A 19892-nucleotide genomic window follows, 5' to 3' on the forward strand; every position below is an offset into this window, starting at 1 on the left:
GGCGCACTGTCTCACATAAAACCCTCAACCCCGGTGTCTGTCAGCTCTGTGGGCTGGGTCCTAACTGCTTCCAGGGTGAGCCTGCGGTTTCTGAGGGAAAAACTATATGGTACTGGCAGTGCAACTGTCGTAAATGAGATAAAGAAAGCTATAATCATGACGTGGCTCTTTTTTTTTCTTCTTCTTCCCATCATGGTTCTCTCTTGAGGAGACTCCTCAAGAGCATTCCTTTCCCGTCGCTGTCAGCGAGGACTCCAGTCTGTCTTGCAGCAGGGTTTGCTATGTGAAACTGGCAGACAGAAGTGGTGAGGGCAACGGGGAACTGTCATAGAGTTAGGAGCGCTCCAATATGGGTTTCTGTGCCACACTTATACTGCAGGACCCAAATGAAACATGGACCTAGATGACCTTGGGGGGGGGGGGTCATCCCAGGTCATGCTCTGTGTGGAGTTTGCATGTTCTCCCCGTGTCTGCGGTGGGTTTTCTCCGGGTGCTCTGGTTTCCCCCACCATCAAAAAGACATGTATGTTGGGGTTAATACTCCTGTCTGTGCCCCTGACCGAGGCATGGCAAGACGAACTGGAGTTGGTCCTCGGGTGCTGCACGGCGGCTGCCCACTGCTCCTAGGTACACAGCTAGGATGGGTTAAATGCAGAGAGGATTTCTGTACGGGGATCAATAAAGTATTTCAAAATAAAATAAATAAATAAATAATAACCTGTCCTGCCCCAACTCCATTTCATCAACTATATCTATCCAAAATGTGACCGGCACACAAGTTTTTACTGGGAATCTATGGATGGAAAAAAGACGTTTTCTTATGTACTGTACATGAACTGTAGAGTTTAAATCAGTGGTTTATATTTCATACATATCCAGTGTCATTTTGCGTGACATCTGCTGAAGATTTCAACTGCTGAACAATTTTAAGAACAATTTTCTTCACAAGCCAGAGCTCTTACATTGCACCTAAATTCATTGCAAAATATATCTTAAGCAGTTGTTTGAGCTTGAATTGAACCTATTACTTTTCAAAAGAAAAGTGGAAAAACCTGCCTATACATTGAGATAATACTGGTTTTCAGCTGCATATCTACTTGTTGGAAGAATTTTCCTAAATCAAGTGTCGATTTCTTGATGCTTCGGAAGTGATGAGCCCTATTCAGCCTTGTTACAACATTGTGATGCGTATTATAAATATCATGAAATACGTGACTGTTTATCAGAAATAAGTGGAATTAGAGCGAAACAGGAGGAATCTCATCCCGCTGAAGAATTTTTCACTTCTGAGAATAATTACAAACCCAATGAGTTGTTTTGGTGGACTTTTTTTTTCCAGTGTGGAGGGCATTCTTGAACTGTACTGTACTTTCGATATTTTCACTTCACAATACATACATATATATATATATATATATATATATATAAAAGGCATTTTAAAACTACAATGCTCTAATAGAGATACTAACCACCAAGGCTGGCTCTTTCTGGAGGCTGGACTTCGATGTGGCTTTGGCCTCCAGGCGGTGAAGCACCAACACTAGCATAGTGGTAGCTCCCTGCCAGCTCCTCTTTCCTCTGGCCCCCAGTGCAGAGACTACGGTCGACCCCGGTGTCATCTTCACTTTCCTTCATAAAAAAGGAGCTTCCCTGGGCTGTGACAAAAGAGTCGGGATCTCCCGTGGTTGTGGTGGCATTCAGTATGGGACTACTACTAAGGCTACCACCTCTAGATGACAGCTCACCTGGGTAGAAGTTCTGTTATGAGATAAATTAATGGAGATGCTGAGGACACAGAAAGATGAAAATAAAGTCAACAGATTGAAAAGAAAACATTTGGTGGTGAACTGACCTTGCTGGCATGATGACTTCTCTGCAGTGTACTGACATGGTCATCAGCATATACTGCATCCCTTGTGTCCTTCCCTGAGTGACGGTGCATGGGTGTACTGGTGGAAGTAGCTGATTGGCCAGCCAGCTGGACCACATGATCACTGCCGCATTCTGGGCACACCATGTTACTTCCTAAACAAACCGTACAAACAGACAGAGTAAACTTCTAAAAAGCAAAACTAACGCTGCTGAAAAAAATAAAAATATCAGTGACTTGTTGTTCAATGACTCAGTGAGTAGAAATAAAGGAATGATAACAGACACTGACAAGCTGCTGATGAATCTTTAAAAGGAAACCACAGGGCGTCCGGGTAGCGTAGCGGTCTATTCTGTTGCCTACGAACACGAGGATCGCCGGTTCGAATCCCCGTGTTACCTCCGGCTTGGTCGGGCGTCCCAACAGACATAATTGGCCGTGTCTGGGGGTGGGAAGCCGGATGTGGGTATGTGTCCTGGTCACTGCACTAGCACCTGCTCTGGTCGGTCGGGGCACCTGTTCGAGGGGAGGGGGAACTGGGGGGAATAGTGTGATCCTCCCATGTGCTACGTCCCCCTGGTGAAACTCCTCACTGTCAGGTGAAAAGAAGCTGCTGGCAACCCCTCATGTTTCGGAGGAGGCACGTGGTAGTCTGCAGCCCTCCCCGGATTGGCAGAGGGGGTGGAGCAGCTATTGGGACAGCTCGGAAAGAGTGGGGTAATTGGCCGGATACAATTGGGGAGAAAAAGGGGGAAAAATAAAAAAATGTAAAAAAATAAATAAAAAAGGCAACCACAGGGGGCATCCGGATGACGTGGCAGTCTATTCCGTTGCCTACCAACATGGGGCTCGCCAGTTCGAATCCTCGTGTTACCTCTGGCTTGGCCAGGCATCACTACAGACACAATTGGCCGTGTCTGCGGGTGGGAAGCCAGATGTGGGTATGTGTCCTGGTAGCGCCTCCTCTGGTCGGTCGGGGCGCCTGTTTGGGGGGGAGGGGAACTGGGGGGAATAGCGTGATCCTCCCACACGCTACGTCCCCCTGGTGAAACTCCTCACTGTCACGTGAAAAGAAGTGGCTGGTGACTCCACATGTATTGGAGGAGACATTTGGTAGTCTGCAGCAGCGACCAGGATGGCTCAGAAGAGTCGGGTAATTGGCCGGATTCAATTGGGGAGAAAAAGAGGGGAAAGGAAAAACTTTAAGAAAAAAACCCAAAAAACCGGCAACCACAGAAAGTTGAATCAGTTCATCTGGATACAACGTTTATTGGGAATTCCCAATAAATGTGTCCAGATGAACTGATTCAACTTTCTGTGACTCCTTCACCTGGATTATTCAGCATGCATAAAGACACTTTAAAAGGCAACATTTGTTAAAAATTCTGAGGAAATATTAAGTAAATGCCATCTTTTTCAGATGGTGAGTATGCAACGATACAACAGTACTCAAATATAATCTGAGTCACTGCACCAAGTGTATCAATAATTAAGAATTTTCGAATAATAGTTATCTTTTCAAACTGTAATCATCTGTGCAGTTCGTATTCATTAATAATTTATAAATGGGTTGGCACGGTTCCTTGCTCAAAGACATGTACAAAGAACTGAACATGACTGAATAGAAAAATAGCTTTAAATCTTTTAATTATGAGGGATAAAACCTCAGGAATAAAAAATGCTTGGCTGCAGGCTACGTGCAAACGGAGGCCTCGGTTCAGACACGAGCACATGGTTGCTGCAGTGGCAGAGTAAGCACGCTGACAAAAGATCCTGGTTTCGAAAAATCCCAAAACATCTGTCGAACAAAGCCTTTGTGATTCCTGCGCGTGCCGAAGCAGGTCTTAATGTCAGGTTTGGTTGGAGTGCAGGGAGGTGCCTGCCACAGCCAGGGGTATCATCAGTCTGCTGTGGATTAAAGGTTCTGGAATTCAGCGGGGCAGGTTGTTTAGCAATAAAAGTTTCAAGATGACCCCTTTGGGACACTTCATTTAGGCCTGTTTGAGACTGAAATATGCAAAAACATGCAGTCGTGCATATATCAGCTACAGCCATAAAGTAGTCGCAAAACACCTTTACATTAACCAGTGAAGTCAGCAGATGCTTGCTGGCCAAGCGCCAGACCTTTCACTCAGTCTTGTTCTGTGTTCTACTTTCACTTGGGTCAGGTTTAATATTTTCACGCTGCGTGTCCTGACAGAGAAAAGCTTTTTGTCTTGGTGGTGGTTATAAGTCTTTTAAGGTTTTCCACCGCTTGTCTCTTGAGGTGAACTGTGTGAGGCGAAGCATGACTCCTTTGAGGTACTGTGTGCCTGTGAATATTGGGGTTTAATCAGATTGAGCTTCTCAAGAGTCAGTGCTGTGACAATGTCTGTGGGAGTCTCTGCCATTTTAAGGATTAATAAAACCCAAACATACAATCTAAAAGGCATTAGCCATGCTGCACGGATACCGAAGGGGATTTAAAGGAATGTAACAGTGAAATGTTTTGTTGAAGGTGCAGCAGACCTATTGGTACTCCAAAATGAGACAAGACAGAAGACTGACTTTAGATAAATACCAAAAAAGGTGAATTCATATTTACATGAGATCATTTTTATACTGTAAAAGAAGAGCCTTTGTCTGCATAACTGTTCCTGTGTTGACGCCAAATGTGAATTATAGCTCCCAAGCCCCATTATAGGTACTTTTCATTTTTGTTTTTTTCCCCCTTTTTTTCTCCAAATTGTATCCGTCCAATTACCCCACTCTTCCGAGCCACCCCGATCTCTGCCGATTCGGGGAGGGTTGCAGACTACCAAGTCTCCTCTGATACATGTGGAGTCGTCAGCCGCTTCTTTTCACCTGACAGTGAGGAGTTTTGCCAGGGGGCCGTAGCGCGTGGGAGGAACACGCTATTCCCCCCAGTTCCCCCTCCCCCCGAACAGGCGCCTCGACCGACCAGAGGAGGTGCTAGTGCAGCGACCAGGACACATACCTACATCAGGCAACCCACCCACCGACATGGCCAATTGTGTGTGTAGGGGTGCCTGATCAAGCCGGAGGTAACACGGGGATGTGAACTGGCGATCCCTGTGTTAGTAGGCAACGGAATAGACCGCTACACTACCCGGACGCCCCCCCTTCTCATTTTTCTTACCTTTAGCCTCCTCTTCGGGCTCCCCTTCTGTGCCGTCAAGCCCCTCTATGCTTTCTGTTAGTCTGGGGGAGGCTCCTCGTCTCCGCCCTCTCCCACTGTCCTCTTCTTCTTCACGCCCCCCTCTGTGAAGTGTAAACTCTGAACTGCAGCGGAGGCACTGCAGGTGAACACGGCTGGGCTGGACCTTGGCATGGCGCTGATGGTTTTCCTCCACTATGAGGGACAGCACATCTGTCAGAGCCTGGTCAACAAACGAAAGTGAGGTTTAAGCGGAGGCTCTCATCCAGATCAGTGGTGGTTCAGCTCAAGGACACCATGATGTGCCCGAATTGAAATGAGGGGTGACATCCCTCTACCTCTGGAGGCCTGCATACTGTGCCTCTCCTACTTTCTCAATAAAACACTGAAAAGGTGAGTACAGTGTATGGCACATTTTCTCTATTTACAAAAAACAACAACAACAACAACAACAACAAAAACTAGTGATTGTTTTGTTACAGGACCCTTTAATTAAGCACTAAGTCACCCTGCCTGTCAAATGACTCGTATTGATGGATGTGCCTGTTGGGGTTTTCATACCTTTCTAGTAATGTGCATGTGTGTAAAGCATCCTTTATGTAAAACCTAACTACAATTATAAGTGCCGTAAGTAGAACCTTTTAACCCTTGGCTGTGAAAACAGGAGTTTCTAAAAACTGTTTGGCGACTTGAAAATTACACTTGAAAGACCGCTGTTGTATTAACCTACAAGTTTGTACGATTTATTAATAGTGGACATCATGGACTGCAAAAATCCTGCATATCTGCAGATGTCTCTCATTTTTCTAAGACTAACTCTGTATTGACAGGCGAATTCACAAAGAATGGATTGCAGTCGCTGAAAGCGCCATGAACTGCGCATCGCTTACGACCGCCACCTCAAGGTTCGATTCACAAAAGATATTGCGCTCATGATATTACACGCTAACATGCGCATACAGTTTTGCAGCAAGGTGCCCTTGTTTTGCGTCTGACTGTAATTATCCATGTGGGAAAGTATAAATGGTGGCTTTGCACCAAGAACACAGTAAGCAGGCTCAGTGCCATCCTTGGTGTCATCAAGTATAGCAAGAATTGTTAGACCTGGCAACCAGATTTCGGTCTCACTTGATTCAATAAGGGATATTCTCCTGTGAAATATCCACTCACATGCACGACTGGCATGATGATGCCTTCTCAATCACTGCTGCAATGATCACTGGGAAGTCTGGGCATCAGTTAGCCCCAACTTTCTGAAGACACCCATGATTTTCACTCTAACTGCGTGGGGCTATTAGCGCTGGTGTTTTGCAATGAGGCTCATTTCCACAGAAAGGGGCCAATTTTGCACCAAATGTATGTATATTACTTAACGTAAATATGTGCAAACAGCACCGGAGCACCAAAAAGCTATTTGCTCAGAAGCGCAGTAAGGGGTGCATTTCACCCTTTGCAGGTGCTTTGAGAATTAAACGGTTTCTTTTTGTGTTATTTGTGCAGGTTTAGCTTTGTGAATTCACCAGTGAGTGTTTTGTTAGATTGTTATTTAGGGTGCTCTAACTGCGCTCTCCCCCATGTCTCTCGGCGCTCGGCTGACCAATCATGTAACTTAAGTGACCTTGTTGGTCACCTGATCCAGCAGCCCAATCGTGTCAAACATGATCACTCAGTCAGTCAATTAGTCGGTCAGTCAGCGACATTCGTGTTTGTAGGGCTGGCCCGCTGGTCTGGTCCAGCCAACAAGGTGGTAAACACATTTCAGAAGGTTCTGGCAATTACTAGAATCGGTGTGGAAGCCAATGATGAGAGGGAATGTGTTAGTCATGAACAAGACTAGACTAGCATGGAGCATCCTTAGAGTCAGAGGCATTGGGTGCGTCTGGGTTGTTTGGATATGCATGTGCTCCTATGTGTGTGTGTGTGTGTGTGTGTGTGTGTGTGTGTGTGTGTGTGTGTGTGTGTGTTGTTATAGTATATAAATATATATATATATATATATATATATATATATATATATATAAATATATATGTGTGTGTGCGTGTGTGTGTGTCTTTGTGTATTGTTCTTTGGTCTGAGTCACGGTTTTTAGTGCAATGTTAACTACATTCTATCTGCCTTCATGTCATCTTTTACGATGCATTTTTTTCATTACTGCTTCTAAGGAGAATCAGATGCTGTCCTTGTATCAGGGCTTAAAGTGTCCTGTATGTGGTGATGAGTATTGCATGTGTGTGTTAACCTGTAGTGCCTGCTGAGGGTTGTCATCCAGCATGACGTAGAGCCTCCTCCTCCTCTCTCTGCTGATGTAGTGGAACTGCAGCTCCACAGCTGGAAGCAGCCTCTCTGTCTCCTGGTGTGTGGAAGGGGTAAGAGAGAGCGAGAGAGGGTGTGAGAGAAGGAAAGAAAAAGACTGAGATTAAATGAAACTAAATGATAAAACAAATCTCTTCCATCACTCATGTTTTTCCCTTATATGTGTATGTATGAGCACACACACATAAACTAGTTTACAACATCTACATGTCATCCATCTGCCATTCTCTCTCTCTCCCCCAGCATCTTGTCATTGCCTGCACTCTTTCTTACAATCCTCTCCCTTACCCTCACTGCCTTCCCATCCACCCCACCCCCATCCTCTCACCTCCTGGTTCCAGGTGGCCTGTGTGGTGTCCACCCTGGCCAAGGCATCCAGCTCCAGGCGGCATCTCTCCAGGCCTTGCTGCATGTCCACCTCAAGCAACAGGCCTTGTTTGACCCTCAGAAACACCTCCCTTCTCCTCCATCCCTCAGTTTCTTCCTTTTCCTTGTCAGGTAACACCCCCACTAGCAGCGGGAGGCACAGATCAACTGAGAACGTGAGAACAGGGGTAGGGGGTGGAGAGAGAGATGATAAAAAACAGAGAAGCGGTTCCTTTCTGTTTGAACCTTGGCCCTGAGGTTGGGGATGGAAACTAACAAGGAGGCCATCCTGGCATGAAAGGTCATAATGCCTGGCAGGTTTTCGGCCCAATTCCTTGGCCCTCAGAGAGAACAAATCATGATTTCCCAGATCTGTTTCTCCCACTGACATGGTAAAGATGCCAGTAAGTATTTACAACCTGACTCCAAGGTCTAGAAAATAACTATTTATTAATAGAGAAAGATCCCAAATTTCAGCTTTAAAGATCCTAGAGGACAAGTCACATGATCTCCAGGTACCACAGTCAAGCTGCTCAGTAGCAGACTGTAAAAGAAACTGGTTGTATGGGGCTGCACTGAGGTGTGCATTTGTGCAACTGTTTTAATGTGAAGCAGGGCAGTATTGAAACATAGCATACATGCTTAGTAAAATATTTCCCTGGGGTAAAAAATGTGCACTTATGAAATAAAAACCTAAAACAAGTCAAAAAGCACCCTATTTGGTTGATGATCCTTCTCCTTGACCCTACCTCCAAGGTCCTCCTCTTCTTCTTCTTCTTCTTTGGTGTCACCACTCTCTTTGCTGGCTAACCCCTGAGATCCCTTCCCATTCAGGTCTAGTGAGTCATCCAAAGGAGTTGAATCAAGTGCAACTGGACTTGGTATATATCCGTGTTGCACTTGGTATATCTCCAGTTGCACTTGACTCAACTCCTTTGGATAACCATGACCTGGATGAATGAAAACATTCACAGACACGTCTATTGGGTCCAATGTCCCTTGGCCCTGGCTGTCCATCATGCTGCTCTCCAAGGTGGACTCAGTGTACCTAGGGCTCCGACCAGACCACTCCAAGGTGGACTCCGTCTCCTGGTCGGCGTCCCCATCTGTGGTCTCCACCATGGGTTCGGAGTAGAGCAGAGGTCGAGGGAGGACCTCTGGGACCCCCACGAGTAGTGGAGAGGGTTGGTGTCTTTGGTCAGTGGACGGACATGGGGCAACACTGAGGCCGTTGGTGAGGGTTTGACTGCCTGCGTTAGGCTTGTCAGTGCTGGCAGGGTTGGTGAGGGTTGAGGGTGGCGCCCCCTCCAGGTGGTGTTGGTATCGCAGCCAGTCCTCTCCTAGCTGTTCTCTGAAACTGTCCATTCGCTCGATCTCCTCTTTGTGCGGGAGGGCAATATCTGGACAAGGAATACAATTGTATTTACACAATTAGCTGATGCTCTCACCCACAGCTATTGACAATGAGTGCAACTGTAGAAGAAGTTGAAAGATCACCAACACTAAAGCAAACTACAGTTGGGAGTGAGTGCAGGGGTCAACAAATATTTTCTTTAAGCAGTAAATGTTGCAAATATTTATGTGTTAAGCAATAAGAGCCAGGGAGCAAAGGCTGAATTCTTTTAGCTCGGGCATTACATGCGCAGCATTTCTCATGCATCAGAGTATAAAGAAACCATATGTCCAACTGTGCAAGATGCAAAAAGAAACAGGCCATTTTGAGACTGTTACACGCTGAGAGACATTACAACATTAAATATTCTAGCAACCCACCACGGGTAGAGGTTTGTGGTCTTGGCTCATAATCTGTATCACTGCGCTCTGAGATGCTGGCCCTCCTCACTTTCACCTTACTCTGAAATGCAAAAAGATGAATAACACCTATGTCATCTTACATGCTTTCACTTTACTTCTGGCTCCAGCAGTTTGGAAGAAGGGTCACTACAGAAGATGGACTTGTGAACTGAACTTAGTGGAATTTGACGTTGAGACAAGGTTTAACAAGTAACACTAATTATAAAAAGAATCATAAAAAAAAAGAAATAAAACACATATTACCCAGTAGAACAAAAAATAATTCATAGTATACAGGCAGAAGATCATTGGTTTGATATGTTGCAGTAACAGTTTTCTTACCAGCGTGAAATACGTAGAACTGATACTGGCTAAAGGAGCCACATAATTTGATGTACAAATTGTGGAACTCATTCAAAATCAAGAGAAATTAACTATCGGTAATATATGACTCACCCTGGTCTTCTTCTTGCGAGTTCGTGTGACTCCCACGTCCCCGACTGACAGGCTGTCACTCAGCTCCCCGGCTCCACTGGACACTTCCAGGTTACCGCGCTCTGGTTCCATGGTAACTGGAGGAGACACCTGTGACTGGCCGATCAGCTGCCCTGGTTTGGGCAGAACCTGTTGACAGTGTGAGTTTATTGTCAAACATTTGGGGGCATCAGAGATTCCCGAAAGCTGTTCCCAGTTTTTTCCCATCCAGTCCATTCTGGATTGTGTTTACAAAAGAATGTAAAACTGATTGTTTATGAGTAGAGTGACATTATTAACCTGTAAATGAGTCAAGTTTTCTAAAAAATGAAAATTACTTTATCTGGATAACTGAGAGAAGAAAAATGCTCAAACTGCTCAAGTGTGTGTGCGTGTGTGTGTGTGGGCGGGTGTCTTGTGGTTAATTGAGATACTCACAGACAACTCTGACGAGGACAGCTGGGTGCCATCAAGTTTGAGCTAGAAAGAACAGCAAGACAATGAAAATAAAGCCAAATGTAGCCATCCATCCATCCATTATCTGTACCGCTTATCCTGCTCTCTGGGTCACGGGGATGCCTGAGACTAGTTCAAGCAGTCATTGGGCGGCAGGCGGGGAGACACTCTGGACTGGCCGCCAGGCCATCACAGGGCTGAAAGCTAAATGTATATTTGTCAATATTCATTCCAGGACTCGTTGTTTTCTCCCTCCAGCTCATGTCTTTAGGTGCACATTCTATCATTAGGTCATCTTCAGTCAGGCACCATTAGTTGCACAAACCCTTTACTCATCATCTTCCCATCCCTGTCTTTTAAAAACACCTTCTCAATTATGTTGAGTGGACCTCAACCGGATAAGGGTAAAAGGAACTTGCTGAGCAACATTATTGTATGTGGCTAACCGTTAGGTGCTGTCAACCATTAGTTTTGTGTTGTCAAGCAATTTATAAGTCCAGTTAAGAGATAGATATTAAATTATTGACTCTCTGTCTAAACTTGTAAACAAGTATTTGAATGTTTTGTAATGTGTGTGTTTTTTTTTGTGTGGCTTCATTTGTTTATTTCATATTTGTATTGTATGTTATCACTATAAATCTGGTGGGTGGCAAACTAAATCTGAATGACTGAGTAAATGTATGAGCAAAAGCAAGAAATGTGCTCCACAAATAATTTTCTTAAACTCATCTACCACCTTTTTGATGATTAATCACTAAACCTATGTCATTACTGCGGCCCTGTGGTGCAGTGGTTAGTGCTGTTGCCTCACAGCAAGAAGGCCCTGGGTTTGAACCCCAGGGTTGTCTGACCTTGGGGGGTCATCTCAGGTCGTCCTCTGTGTGGAGTTTGCATGTTCTCCCCGTGTCTGCGTGGGTTTCCTCCGGGTGCTCCAGTTTCCTCCCCACAGTCCAAAGACATGTAGGTCAGGTGAATCGGCTGTACTACATTGTCCCTAGGTGTGAACATGTCTGCCCTGTGATGGACTGGCGATCTGTCCTGGGTGTCTCCCCTCCTTCCACCCAATGAATACTGGGATAGGCTCCAGCACCCCCACGACCCTAATTAGGATAAGCGGCTTGGAAAATGGAATGGAATGTCATTACTCACTTTGAGGTGGGCGGCCTTCGGAGAGAGGTGCCGCACGGTGCTGATTCGGTGGGTCTTCTGAAAATAGAGCGGGTTCCCTTCCAGGCTCAGCTGAAAAGGAGACAAACACAGTGCCTTCAGCTGCATAGCGGTGTGGATCCTATTATGCTCTTTGTAGGAGTCTGCAAGATGCATCGAAGAACAAGACACACCAGCAAAAGCACACGCAAACTCAAACAGGTTTTTTGTGCGCTTTTTTTTTTTTTATTTCCCCAGGGAATACTGAGCAAGCTCATATGCCCTTTTCCAGTGCTGCCCTGCTTCACATTGATACTATTACATGCATTCACACTGAAGATTACATGCATTCACAACGAAGTGCAAATACAGTCTTCTCCTTAAGACATCTGAGCACCTGGGGGTTTAAGTGCCTTGCCCACAGGTACACTGATTATAGTGGTTGAGAGATGGGAGCCTCGTTGTTATTCACTGTCCTCACCCAGATGCTATTCCAACTTCTAGGTCATTGTTGTAGTTTCATCTAGTTTGACTGTTCCTACACCCTCTAGTGAGTCTCATTTCGGGTCCTTAAAATCCAGAGAGCACTATTGGTCTTCGCTCTAGTCCTATCTACCTCAATCTAACCTAGTCTGAACAAATCAAGGGCACATGTACATCCGTGATGAAAGGCAAATACTATTAACAGCCTCGTAGGATAGAAAACTAGCATAACTGTAGGTTGCCAAACCCGTGGGATCTGAAGGGTTGACACAATCGCAGTGGCTGAAAACTATTTTGTTGTGTGTGTGTGAGTGTGTGTGCGTGTGTGTAACCTCACTGTGCTGAGGCAGTGCAGCATGGAGAGGGGAGCGAGCTGGGAATGCTCCAACAGGAGGTTGTAGGCCAAGTCCAGGTGCTGGAGAGAAGACAACTGTTCCACACCTGTATGACCCAGTCCAACAGACACACAAACACGCACAAACACAAAAGTATATTCTGCCGTTTTACCAAATCACAATGAAGGGTTTGAAATCATAACCAATTTTGCGCTAAACACATATCGGCCATACGTAGGTTTAATATTTACTAGGGATTTTTCGATCAAGTTTTTTTTGCCCCCGATTCAAGTCATTTCATATGGAGTATCTACCTATACCAAGTCTTGACCCTATACTTGTATTTTTCTAGATAATACAGCTGCACAGTGCACACCCCAAGTACATTAAAGTTACTAAAATCAATCCAATGTATAGGCTTGACAACCAAATAGCTCGAAAAGAAAAATTTGCCTGCATCCAAGCTGTTCCTTAATGTTTTTTGTTTTTTTTTATCAAAATAAACAGACTGAAAATATTTTATATGCCTCTTATCACAATTCCACTTGGTGCATCATTGGTTTTCATTTGTTTTTTTTAACAAAATAACCACGTGAGCAAACTAAAAGGTGTCTTTATAATTAGCTCATCAATTCCACTCTGCCTGAGTTATCTGAGGGAGCTCACTGTATCTGTTGAATGTTTATTTTTTAGGTGCCGTATCAATCTGGTAGTATTGAATGCAGCTCTGTTACTACCACCTCAGAAAATGCTCGCATCGCAGACATTACAAGTGGATGTTGGACTACTTGTGTTTTCCAATTTAAGCCGCAGCCAGAGTACCCAAGTATGCTTCTGCTTCCTGTCACAAACTGTGCTCTCCATTTATGACACCAGTGCGCCAACTGATGTAAAACAAAGGATTGGGCTTGGGTTCGTTCTCAATATAGCTGATCCCGATCAGCTATATTGAGAACGAACGTTTAAACAACAGCTATAGGATAGCGTAGCAATCTAGTCCGTTGCCTACCAACATTGGGATCGCCAATTCGAATCCCCATGTTAAATCCGGCTTGGTTGGGCGTCCCTAAAGACACATGTCTGCAGGTGGGAAGCCGGATGTGGGTATGTGTCCTGGTCGCCGCACTAGCGCCTCCTCTGGTCAGTCGGGGCACTTGTTTGGGGGGGGCAGGGGGAACTGCGGGGGAATAGCGTGATCCTCCCACGCGCTATGTCCCCCTGGTGAAACTCCTCACTGTCAGGTGAAAAGAAGCGGCTGGCGACTCCACATGTATCAGAGGAGGCATGTGGTAGTACTGCAGCCCTCCCCAGATCGGCAGAGGGGGTGGAGCAGCGACCGGAACGGCTCACAGAGTGGGGTGATTGGCCGGGTACAATTGGGGAGAAAAAGTGGCAAAAATTTAAAATGAAAATAAATAAACAAAGCCTTGATCGGCCCTGTTACTGATCTTTGAGATCGGATCAGGACATCCCTAATATTTACTTTGGCTAGGGGACATCTGTTGAATCCCAGTGAAACTGGGACATTTGTATTTGGTGTTTTAGTGCATATGGACAGACACACTACAAAATCTCTTAAAAGTCTCCACTAGAAATTGGGTTATTATATATCTAAACATCAACATGAAAACTTCAGTAATTGGATTTTTCTGCTTGGTCTCTTCCAATCATATTTAAACATATACTGATACACTGCCAAAAGGGAGCCACTCGTGTGGCATCCTCACCAGCACCACCTGAACAATCTTGACCCCTTTCAATCCCATGGAGCAGTGCCTCAACTTTGAGATCCTTCCAGACTGCTAAGCTATCTCCCCTGTAACACTGCAACCCAACAGTAAAATCTAATTTTCTGCTGCTTCTATCCACAATTTCAAGCTTTATCTGCCAGATAGTTCGCCTCGTTCACCGAATGACGAGTACATTTTTGCCACATTGCTCAGCTTTCTTTGACAAGAAGGTCAAATACAGCGAATATATCACTAAAACAACCTGCCTTCTTTGGCGGTCAATCTTACAGTTCCACAATCCAAGACACACAACATGAACCCAAAAAACAGAGACGAACCTGTCCTTGGATGATGCGTGTGGTTATTACTGGCAGAGAACCTTTACTTTGTTCTGAGTGTCATTCCACACAATGACGGGCTTCCTGTTTGTCTCTGATGCTTGAATGTTAGGTTTTGACTGGCTGACATATCTCACTGCTCTGTAATTCCATTGGCTAGTTTCCCTGCCTTGGCTCACTGATGTGTTTCCACGGGTCGCTGTCCATTTTTAAAAGGTTACCTTTGCACGTGACGTGCGTGTATGTGTGTGTATGTGTGTGTTTGTATCTTTCTAACCATTGATGGTCTCCAATTCGTTATTCCTGAGGATAAGGGTGAGAAGTTTGGCTTTGGAGCTGAGGCCCAGTGTTGGCGCCCTCTGGAGGCAGTTGTAACCCAGGTTCAGGTGCTCCAGTTCGCTCAGGGGCTGAAAGAAAGGGGGGGAGAGAGAGTGAATAAGACAGTACAACACAGAGAGAAAGGGAGATAAACAAAGACAGAGCAGAGGGAGAGAGAGAGAGAAATGGAATGGAAAGTGCATCTGTGTCAGATGAATGAAAATCTAATATCTGAAGTACATCTCGCCCAGCAGGCCCAGACAAATTACTCTGGCAGTATAATCAATGTGACCGACTTGTGAGATCTGTCTAGCTTGTGAGGCTCAAAGAAATGTTATAATATCACGTGAACACCCTACCTTTAGGAATTCAGCACATTCTTCAATCTTGTTGTGGCTTAGATCCAAAGACTTTAGGACATTCAGTAAACTCTGAGAAGAACAGTGGAAAATACTATTAAGTTGCAGTTTCTGGGGCTGGCTAAATGAAAAGATGTGTGTGTATGAATGAAATGACAACATGCATGCTCATGCTGAGTGAGCCAGTGAGTCAGTAAGTGCGCATTCATGCGTATGTGTGTGTTTGTGCGTTTGTCTCACCAGTGACTGGTCAAGGCAGACAATAGAGTTATAGCTGAAGTTGAGAGTGTGCAGCTCCAGCCAGGGCAACGCAGAGCTCAGATCCCCTCCACACAGAGAAAGAAGCTCCTGGAGTGTACATTCAAACGCACACAAATGCACAGCTTGACATTTGTCTCTTTCTTGCAGACAGACAACAAAACAAATACAGACAGACAGACAGACAGACATGCATACACAAAACCTGTAATTTGTCTCCCTCATGCAGACAGACTGACAGATAGACAGACACATACACGCACATTAAAACATTGAGAATACCTCCATGGAGTCAATGCTTTTTGAGCAGGTGAAGACCTCAAGCTGGGAATAGACTCCTCTTAAGCCCTCCAGACAGTGAGGGGGGATACGCTTCAGCTAAGGAGAGGGGAGGAATAAATAAAGGAATTAATAAACAGACAAATTAATAAAGGAAGGAACGAAGGAAGGAGAGGGAAGAGTGAAGTAATAAAGGAAGGAGCAAATGAAAGAGATGTAAGGAATGGGAAATGATAGATAGAATTAAGGGAGAGACAAAGAAAGAATGAAAGAATGAAAGAAAGAAAGAAAATGTGTACTATATGTAGGCTTGTGTACAATAAACTGACACCCATCTACAGATGACAGAATGTTTTCTCATGGTATCTAAGCTGTCAGTAAGTTTAAACTCTACCTCCAAACATTTCAGAGACTTGAATGGGAAGATTTTCACCACAGACTGAAGCCGTTCCCCTGGCGTGTTGATGAGCTGTGTTTAAACATCAAGTCAGACAGTGCATCATCAGATGGGCATATGTATCCAATATGTATAACATGATTCGTTTAGTCATAAAAATGTAAAGGTTCATAAATGTAAAGACTAAGTCTCTTAACCTTTAGCCAGCTTAGAAGACTCATCAGATATGCACACCCTCACCAAGTTGCACACAATAATTTCTGCACACTTCCACATATATACAGAAACAAATGGGCAAACACACACACATACAAGCTTACTTACTCATTCACTCACTCACGCACCTTCAGGGAGATGGTCTTCTGCAGCACATCAAAAAGAAATTGCAGCTGTAGCAAGGAGGCGGTGTCGGCTGGGTGAGAAGGCAGGGCCAGAAAGCCATGTTGCTGGCTCCTGGAGAGCAGGTACTGCTCAAATAGCCGGGTCAGCTGCTGCAGGCTGGATGCCTGCAGGGTCAGGGTGCTGCTTCCATCCAGCACTGAGTCACCTGGAGCGGAAGGTGGACAGCTCATAAACATGACATGTGCAGCTTAGGTTTTCAGTTTAACCCACCTGTGCAGAGAGACTTACAATGAACGTGATAGTCGCATAAGCTTTAAGTCCCTGATCATCAAATTCACATGGAAAAAAAAATCACTGAAACCAAGAAAAGGGAACACAGCAGTAGGGCACTGACAATATTCTTGTGGTGTCAGAATGATTATACAAGTGCCGGGAGAAGATAAAATGAGAGTAAAGGACAGAGATGAAATTAAGCAATAACAGCCATTGGTGTGAGCAGAGACAGTGTACCTCAGCTGCACTTCCACTTTTGCTACATGGTAAGTAGCATGGTAAGTAGTGGTAATTAACCTAATTTTAAACTACCTTTCATCCAATTGTGTGTTTCAACTACTTTTAATCCAAATGTGTTTTTTTTAATCCAAAACAGTACCCCTTCATATCCTATCCTCTAACTATTTATAGCAACACTGAAAACACCAATACTGAAAACACTGGTTTTACTTTATATAGAATGGTTTTATTAATCAAGCAATTGATTTTAAAAACGTCCTCGCTTTCAACTTTTATGATAAGATATTTTTCAGCTAAGTGGCTATAGAGCAGGATGTGAACAGGTGATAAGAGCTAAATCTAGATTCTCTTTGTTTACATGCTTTGACAGAAAGCATTTCAGTTCGCAAATTACCTTAAATTCAACGACCAAAACATTTCTCAAAGGCATTGTTATGTTAGGCAAACAAACAAACAAAAATGACTCCAAACGGAATGCGACATTCCTACCAGGTAAAAACAGATTTTACCTTGTGACCTGTGACCTTAAGCAAAGTCCTTTGCCAAAGTTCCTGGTAATCTGTGTGAGCATTGTAAGCATTGTTTAGTGTGAGAGGTGAGACTGCCACCCCAACTCCTTACATGACTTGTGTAAACTAAGTCCTCTCTTAACTTTAACTGAGGACAATCCAAGTAAAAACAGGACACATCGTTGTGTGTGTGTGTGTGTGTGTGGAGCACTCACCATCATTTCGGAGGAGCGTTGCCAAGCTGTGTACAAGAGGGGACTGGCCAGTATGAGATACAGCCATCCTGTGAAAAAATAGACAAGATAGAATAGTAAATCACTTACAATCACATATTGTTAACAAGATTCGGAGATTTAACGTCCCCGTTGGAGCTCATACAGCTTTAAAATATGACTTGTTTAAAATGGAGAAGGTGCTGAACTACAACATTTAAAAAAAACAGCTTAGTTGAATTATACTGGCTTACTTCGGCATTCAGATCAATTTTACAATTGCGCGCTTACAACACATACATTCCTCGGCTTCTAAGATGTTCCGGTTACACCATGAAAAGGATTTAAACGCGTTCAAAATGCTCGTATAACGTTAGCATCTCCAAGTTAAGCAGTAGCCACTAGTAGCTTCCTTTCTGCTTAACCGAGTTGAAACGAAACCTACCCGTTTGGCAACAGATAAGTCGGTGAATGTCTACATTAATAATGACTTAACGATACGATAATTATTCCAAGAAAAAGAATTAAGACTCATACGGAGACAAGAATAGTATTTTACTGGGAACGATGGACGTTTTCAGGTCAGCTGTACGTTCGTGTTGACATATCTGTTTCACGTCGCGACCACCGCCTACGGTGGCCGCGACGTGTCAAGAGTTACGGGCGCCTTTAGATTCGCGAACTATAAAAACAGAAACGTGCCGCAACAGCTGATGACGCCTTAATTTCCACCCGGCTTGTTCCCCTCAACCGTTTCGTCTTATCTGCTGAACACGAACAACGTATTTTCATCAAGAGATCTAAAAATGTCGGTAAAGTGTATTGTCATGTGACGACGAGACCCGCAAACGGTTCAAGTGGCTTATCAATGCGAAAGGTTGCCAAATAAAAAAAAAAAACAGCAAAAAACAAACAAACACAAAGCATATGAAGTTAAACGAAATTATTGTCTATGGGCCAACCAAGTCTCCAGCTTATTGTGATCTTCATTTTAAAAAAAACTGCTTGAATCTGAACATTCCTGGTGATTAATGTAAAATAAGCAGTCAGTCGCTTATACTTCAAAATCTCGTGTCAGCATATTACTCATGCATAATCTTGCAGTGTATATAACACTTACCTTCTACTCCTATTCAGCTGCTCCCTTTAATTTATATTATATTTACCTAACACTTCTGCTGCATTTACGTGCTCATGACAATAAATGACCACTAAGTGGCGCACTACGCCAAGGAGCCCACACAGCCCTAAATACTCACTGGGTCTATATAAATATGTTTATCTACTCATATAAAAATTTAACAGTATAAAAATGACACTTTTAGACCAGCTAAGGCTGTTACCACTTCAAAATACGCCTTGAATCTTCACTATAACCAACTCAACCCTCTCAAAAGCTGGCAAGTGTCCCCAACATCAGTACTCCACCACCAAAGGTTTTTATTCTGTTGTCAGGACGGCAACCAAAGTAGACATTTAGTCTCTAATCCTGTGGGCCCGAGTTATTAAAAAAATATTTAACCTCTTTTCATGTGTGGGCTAGCTGGAAGGAGCCCCGTTCCGTTTAAAAGACCGGGCTGTACTCTCATTTACAGTGCAATCAAAGTGTGGTGGTTTAATCAATGGCGTCTGTCAAACTCACCACCCTGAGACTTGCTTCCCAGCTGCCAGCTGGCAGCGCTGGCCTCAACCATATCCGAGTCACGGCACCTATAAAACCCCCAGTTGTTTGGTGCTGAACTGCCGGTTTTGGCAATTTATGCACAGCAGGGGCCTGAGTACAGTAATCCATGCCCAGAGCGCAGGGCTCCATCAAGTGTGCCTAATGGTGAGTGGGTTATCAGGTTTGCTGAGCAAACCAAACTCACTTTGATGCAGTTGAGCTCAGCGAAAAAGAAAAAAAAAAGATGACTCTTATCACTCACTCATCTCATTACTCATGTAGTCCTTTCATGCCGTGCAACGTTCGGCCCTGCATTTGGCAGCCGGAGTACGGTCCACTTCACAGGGACAACTTCACATACTGTACTGAACAAACAAAGCATAGCTATGTGCTATATACATCACCGCTATACGCTGCACCATATGGAGAGCGCACCGTCGAATGGGATCCGTTTAACAAACAAAATAGCCCGCTAACCCGTTTCTAAGGCCCGTTTTTACGTCACAGCTTTTTGTTTCTATAGGGTAGAAACATTTTTAGTGCAGCCTTTATCATCCGAGTAAATGCTGGGTTACTGTT

The 19892-nt window shown here is 44.3% G+C and overlaps 1 protein-coding gene across 2 annotated transcripts in view; it reads right to left on the minus strand.

Moving 5' to 3' along the window:
- Nucleotides 1-19892, minus strand: part of stk11ip (serine/threonine kinase 11 interacting protein) — a 50804-nt gene that overhangs the window by 24705 nt on the left and 6207 nt on the right. Inside the window, exons 1-19 of one of the 2 annotated variants that reach the window (XM_056300907.1) lie at nucleotides 17905-18037; nucleotides 17654-17721; nucleotides 16419-16621; nucleotides 16072-16146; nucleotides 15681-15776; nucleotides 15381-15488; nucleotides 15141-15212; nucleotides 14741-14870; nucleotides 12398-12501; nucleotides 11581-11670; nucleotides 10414-10455; nucleotides 9958-10125; nucleotides 9481-9562; nucleotides 8457-9107; nucleotides 7670-7875; nucleotides 7268-7378; nucleotides 5010-5250; nucleotides 1853-2025; nucleotides 1470-1758 (exon numbers count right to left, since the gene is read on the minus strand). In XM_056300907.1, the coding sequence (XP_056156882.1) occupies nucleotides 1470-1758; nucleotides 1853-2025; nucleotides 5010-5250; nucleotides 7268-7378; nucleotides 7670-7875; nucleotides 8457-9107; nucleotides 9481-9562; nucleotides 9958-10125; nucleotides 10414-10455; nucleotides 11581-11670; nucleotides 12398-12501; nucleotides 14741-14870; nucleotides 15141-15212; nucleotides 15381-15488; nucleotides 15681-15776; nucleotides 16072-16146; nucleotides 16419-16621; nucleotides 17654-17721; nucleotides 17905-17912 (2917 nt within the window). In that variant the 5' untranslated portion in view covers nucleotides 17913-18037. Of the gene's footprint in view, nucleotides 1-1469; nucleotides 1759-1852; nucleotides 2026-5009; nucleotides 5251-7267; nucleotides 7379-7669; nucleotides 7876-8456; nucleotides 9108-9480; nucleotides 9563-9957; nucleotides 10126-10413; nucleotides 10456-11580; nucleotides 11671-12397; nucleotides 12502-14740; nucleotides 14871-15140; nucleotides 15213-15380; nucleotides 15489-15680; nucleotides 15777-16071; nucleotides 16147-16418; nucleotides 16622-17653; nucleotides 17722-17904; nucleotides 18038-19892 lie in introns of those variants that run through there. The other variant, XM_056300906.1, reaches the window with a different exon arrangement.

Source organism: Lampris incognitus, chromosome 21 (assembly GCF_029633865.1).
Source record: "Lampris incognitus isolate fLamInc1 chromosome 21, fLamInc1.hap2, whole genome shotgun sequence".
Lineage (NCBI taxonomy): Eukaryota > Metazoa > Chordata > Actinopteri > Lampriformes > Lampridae > Lampris > Lampris incognitus.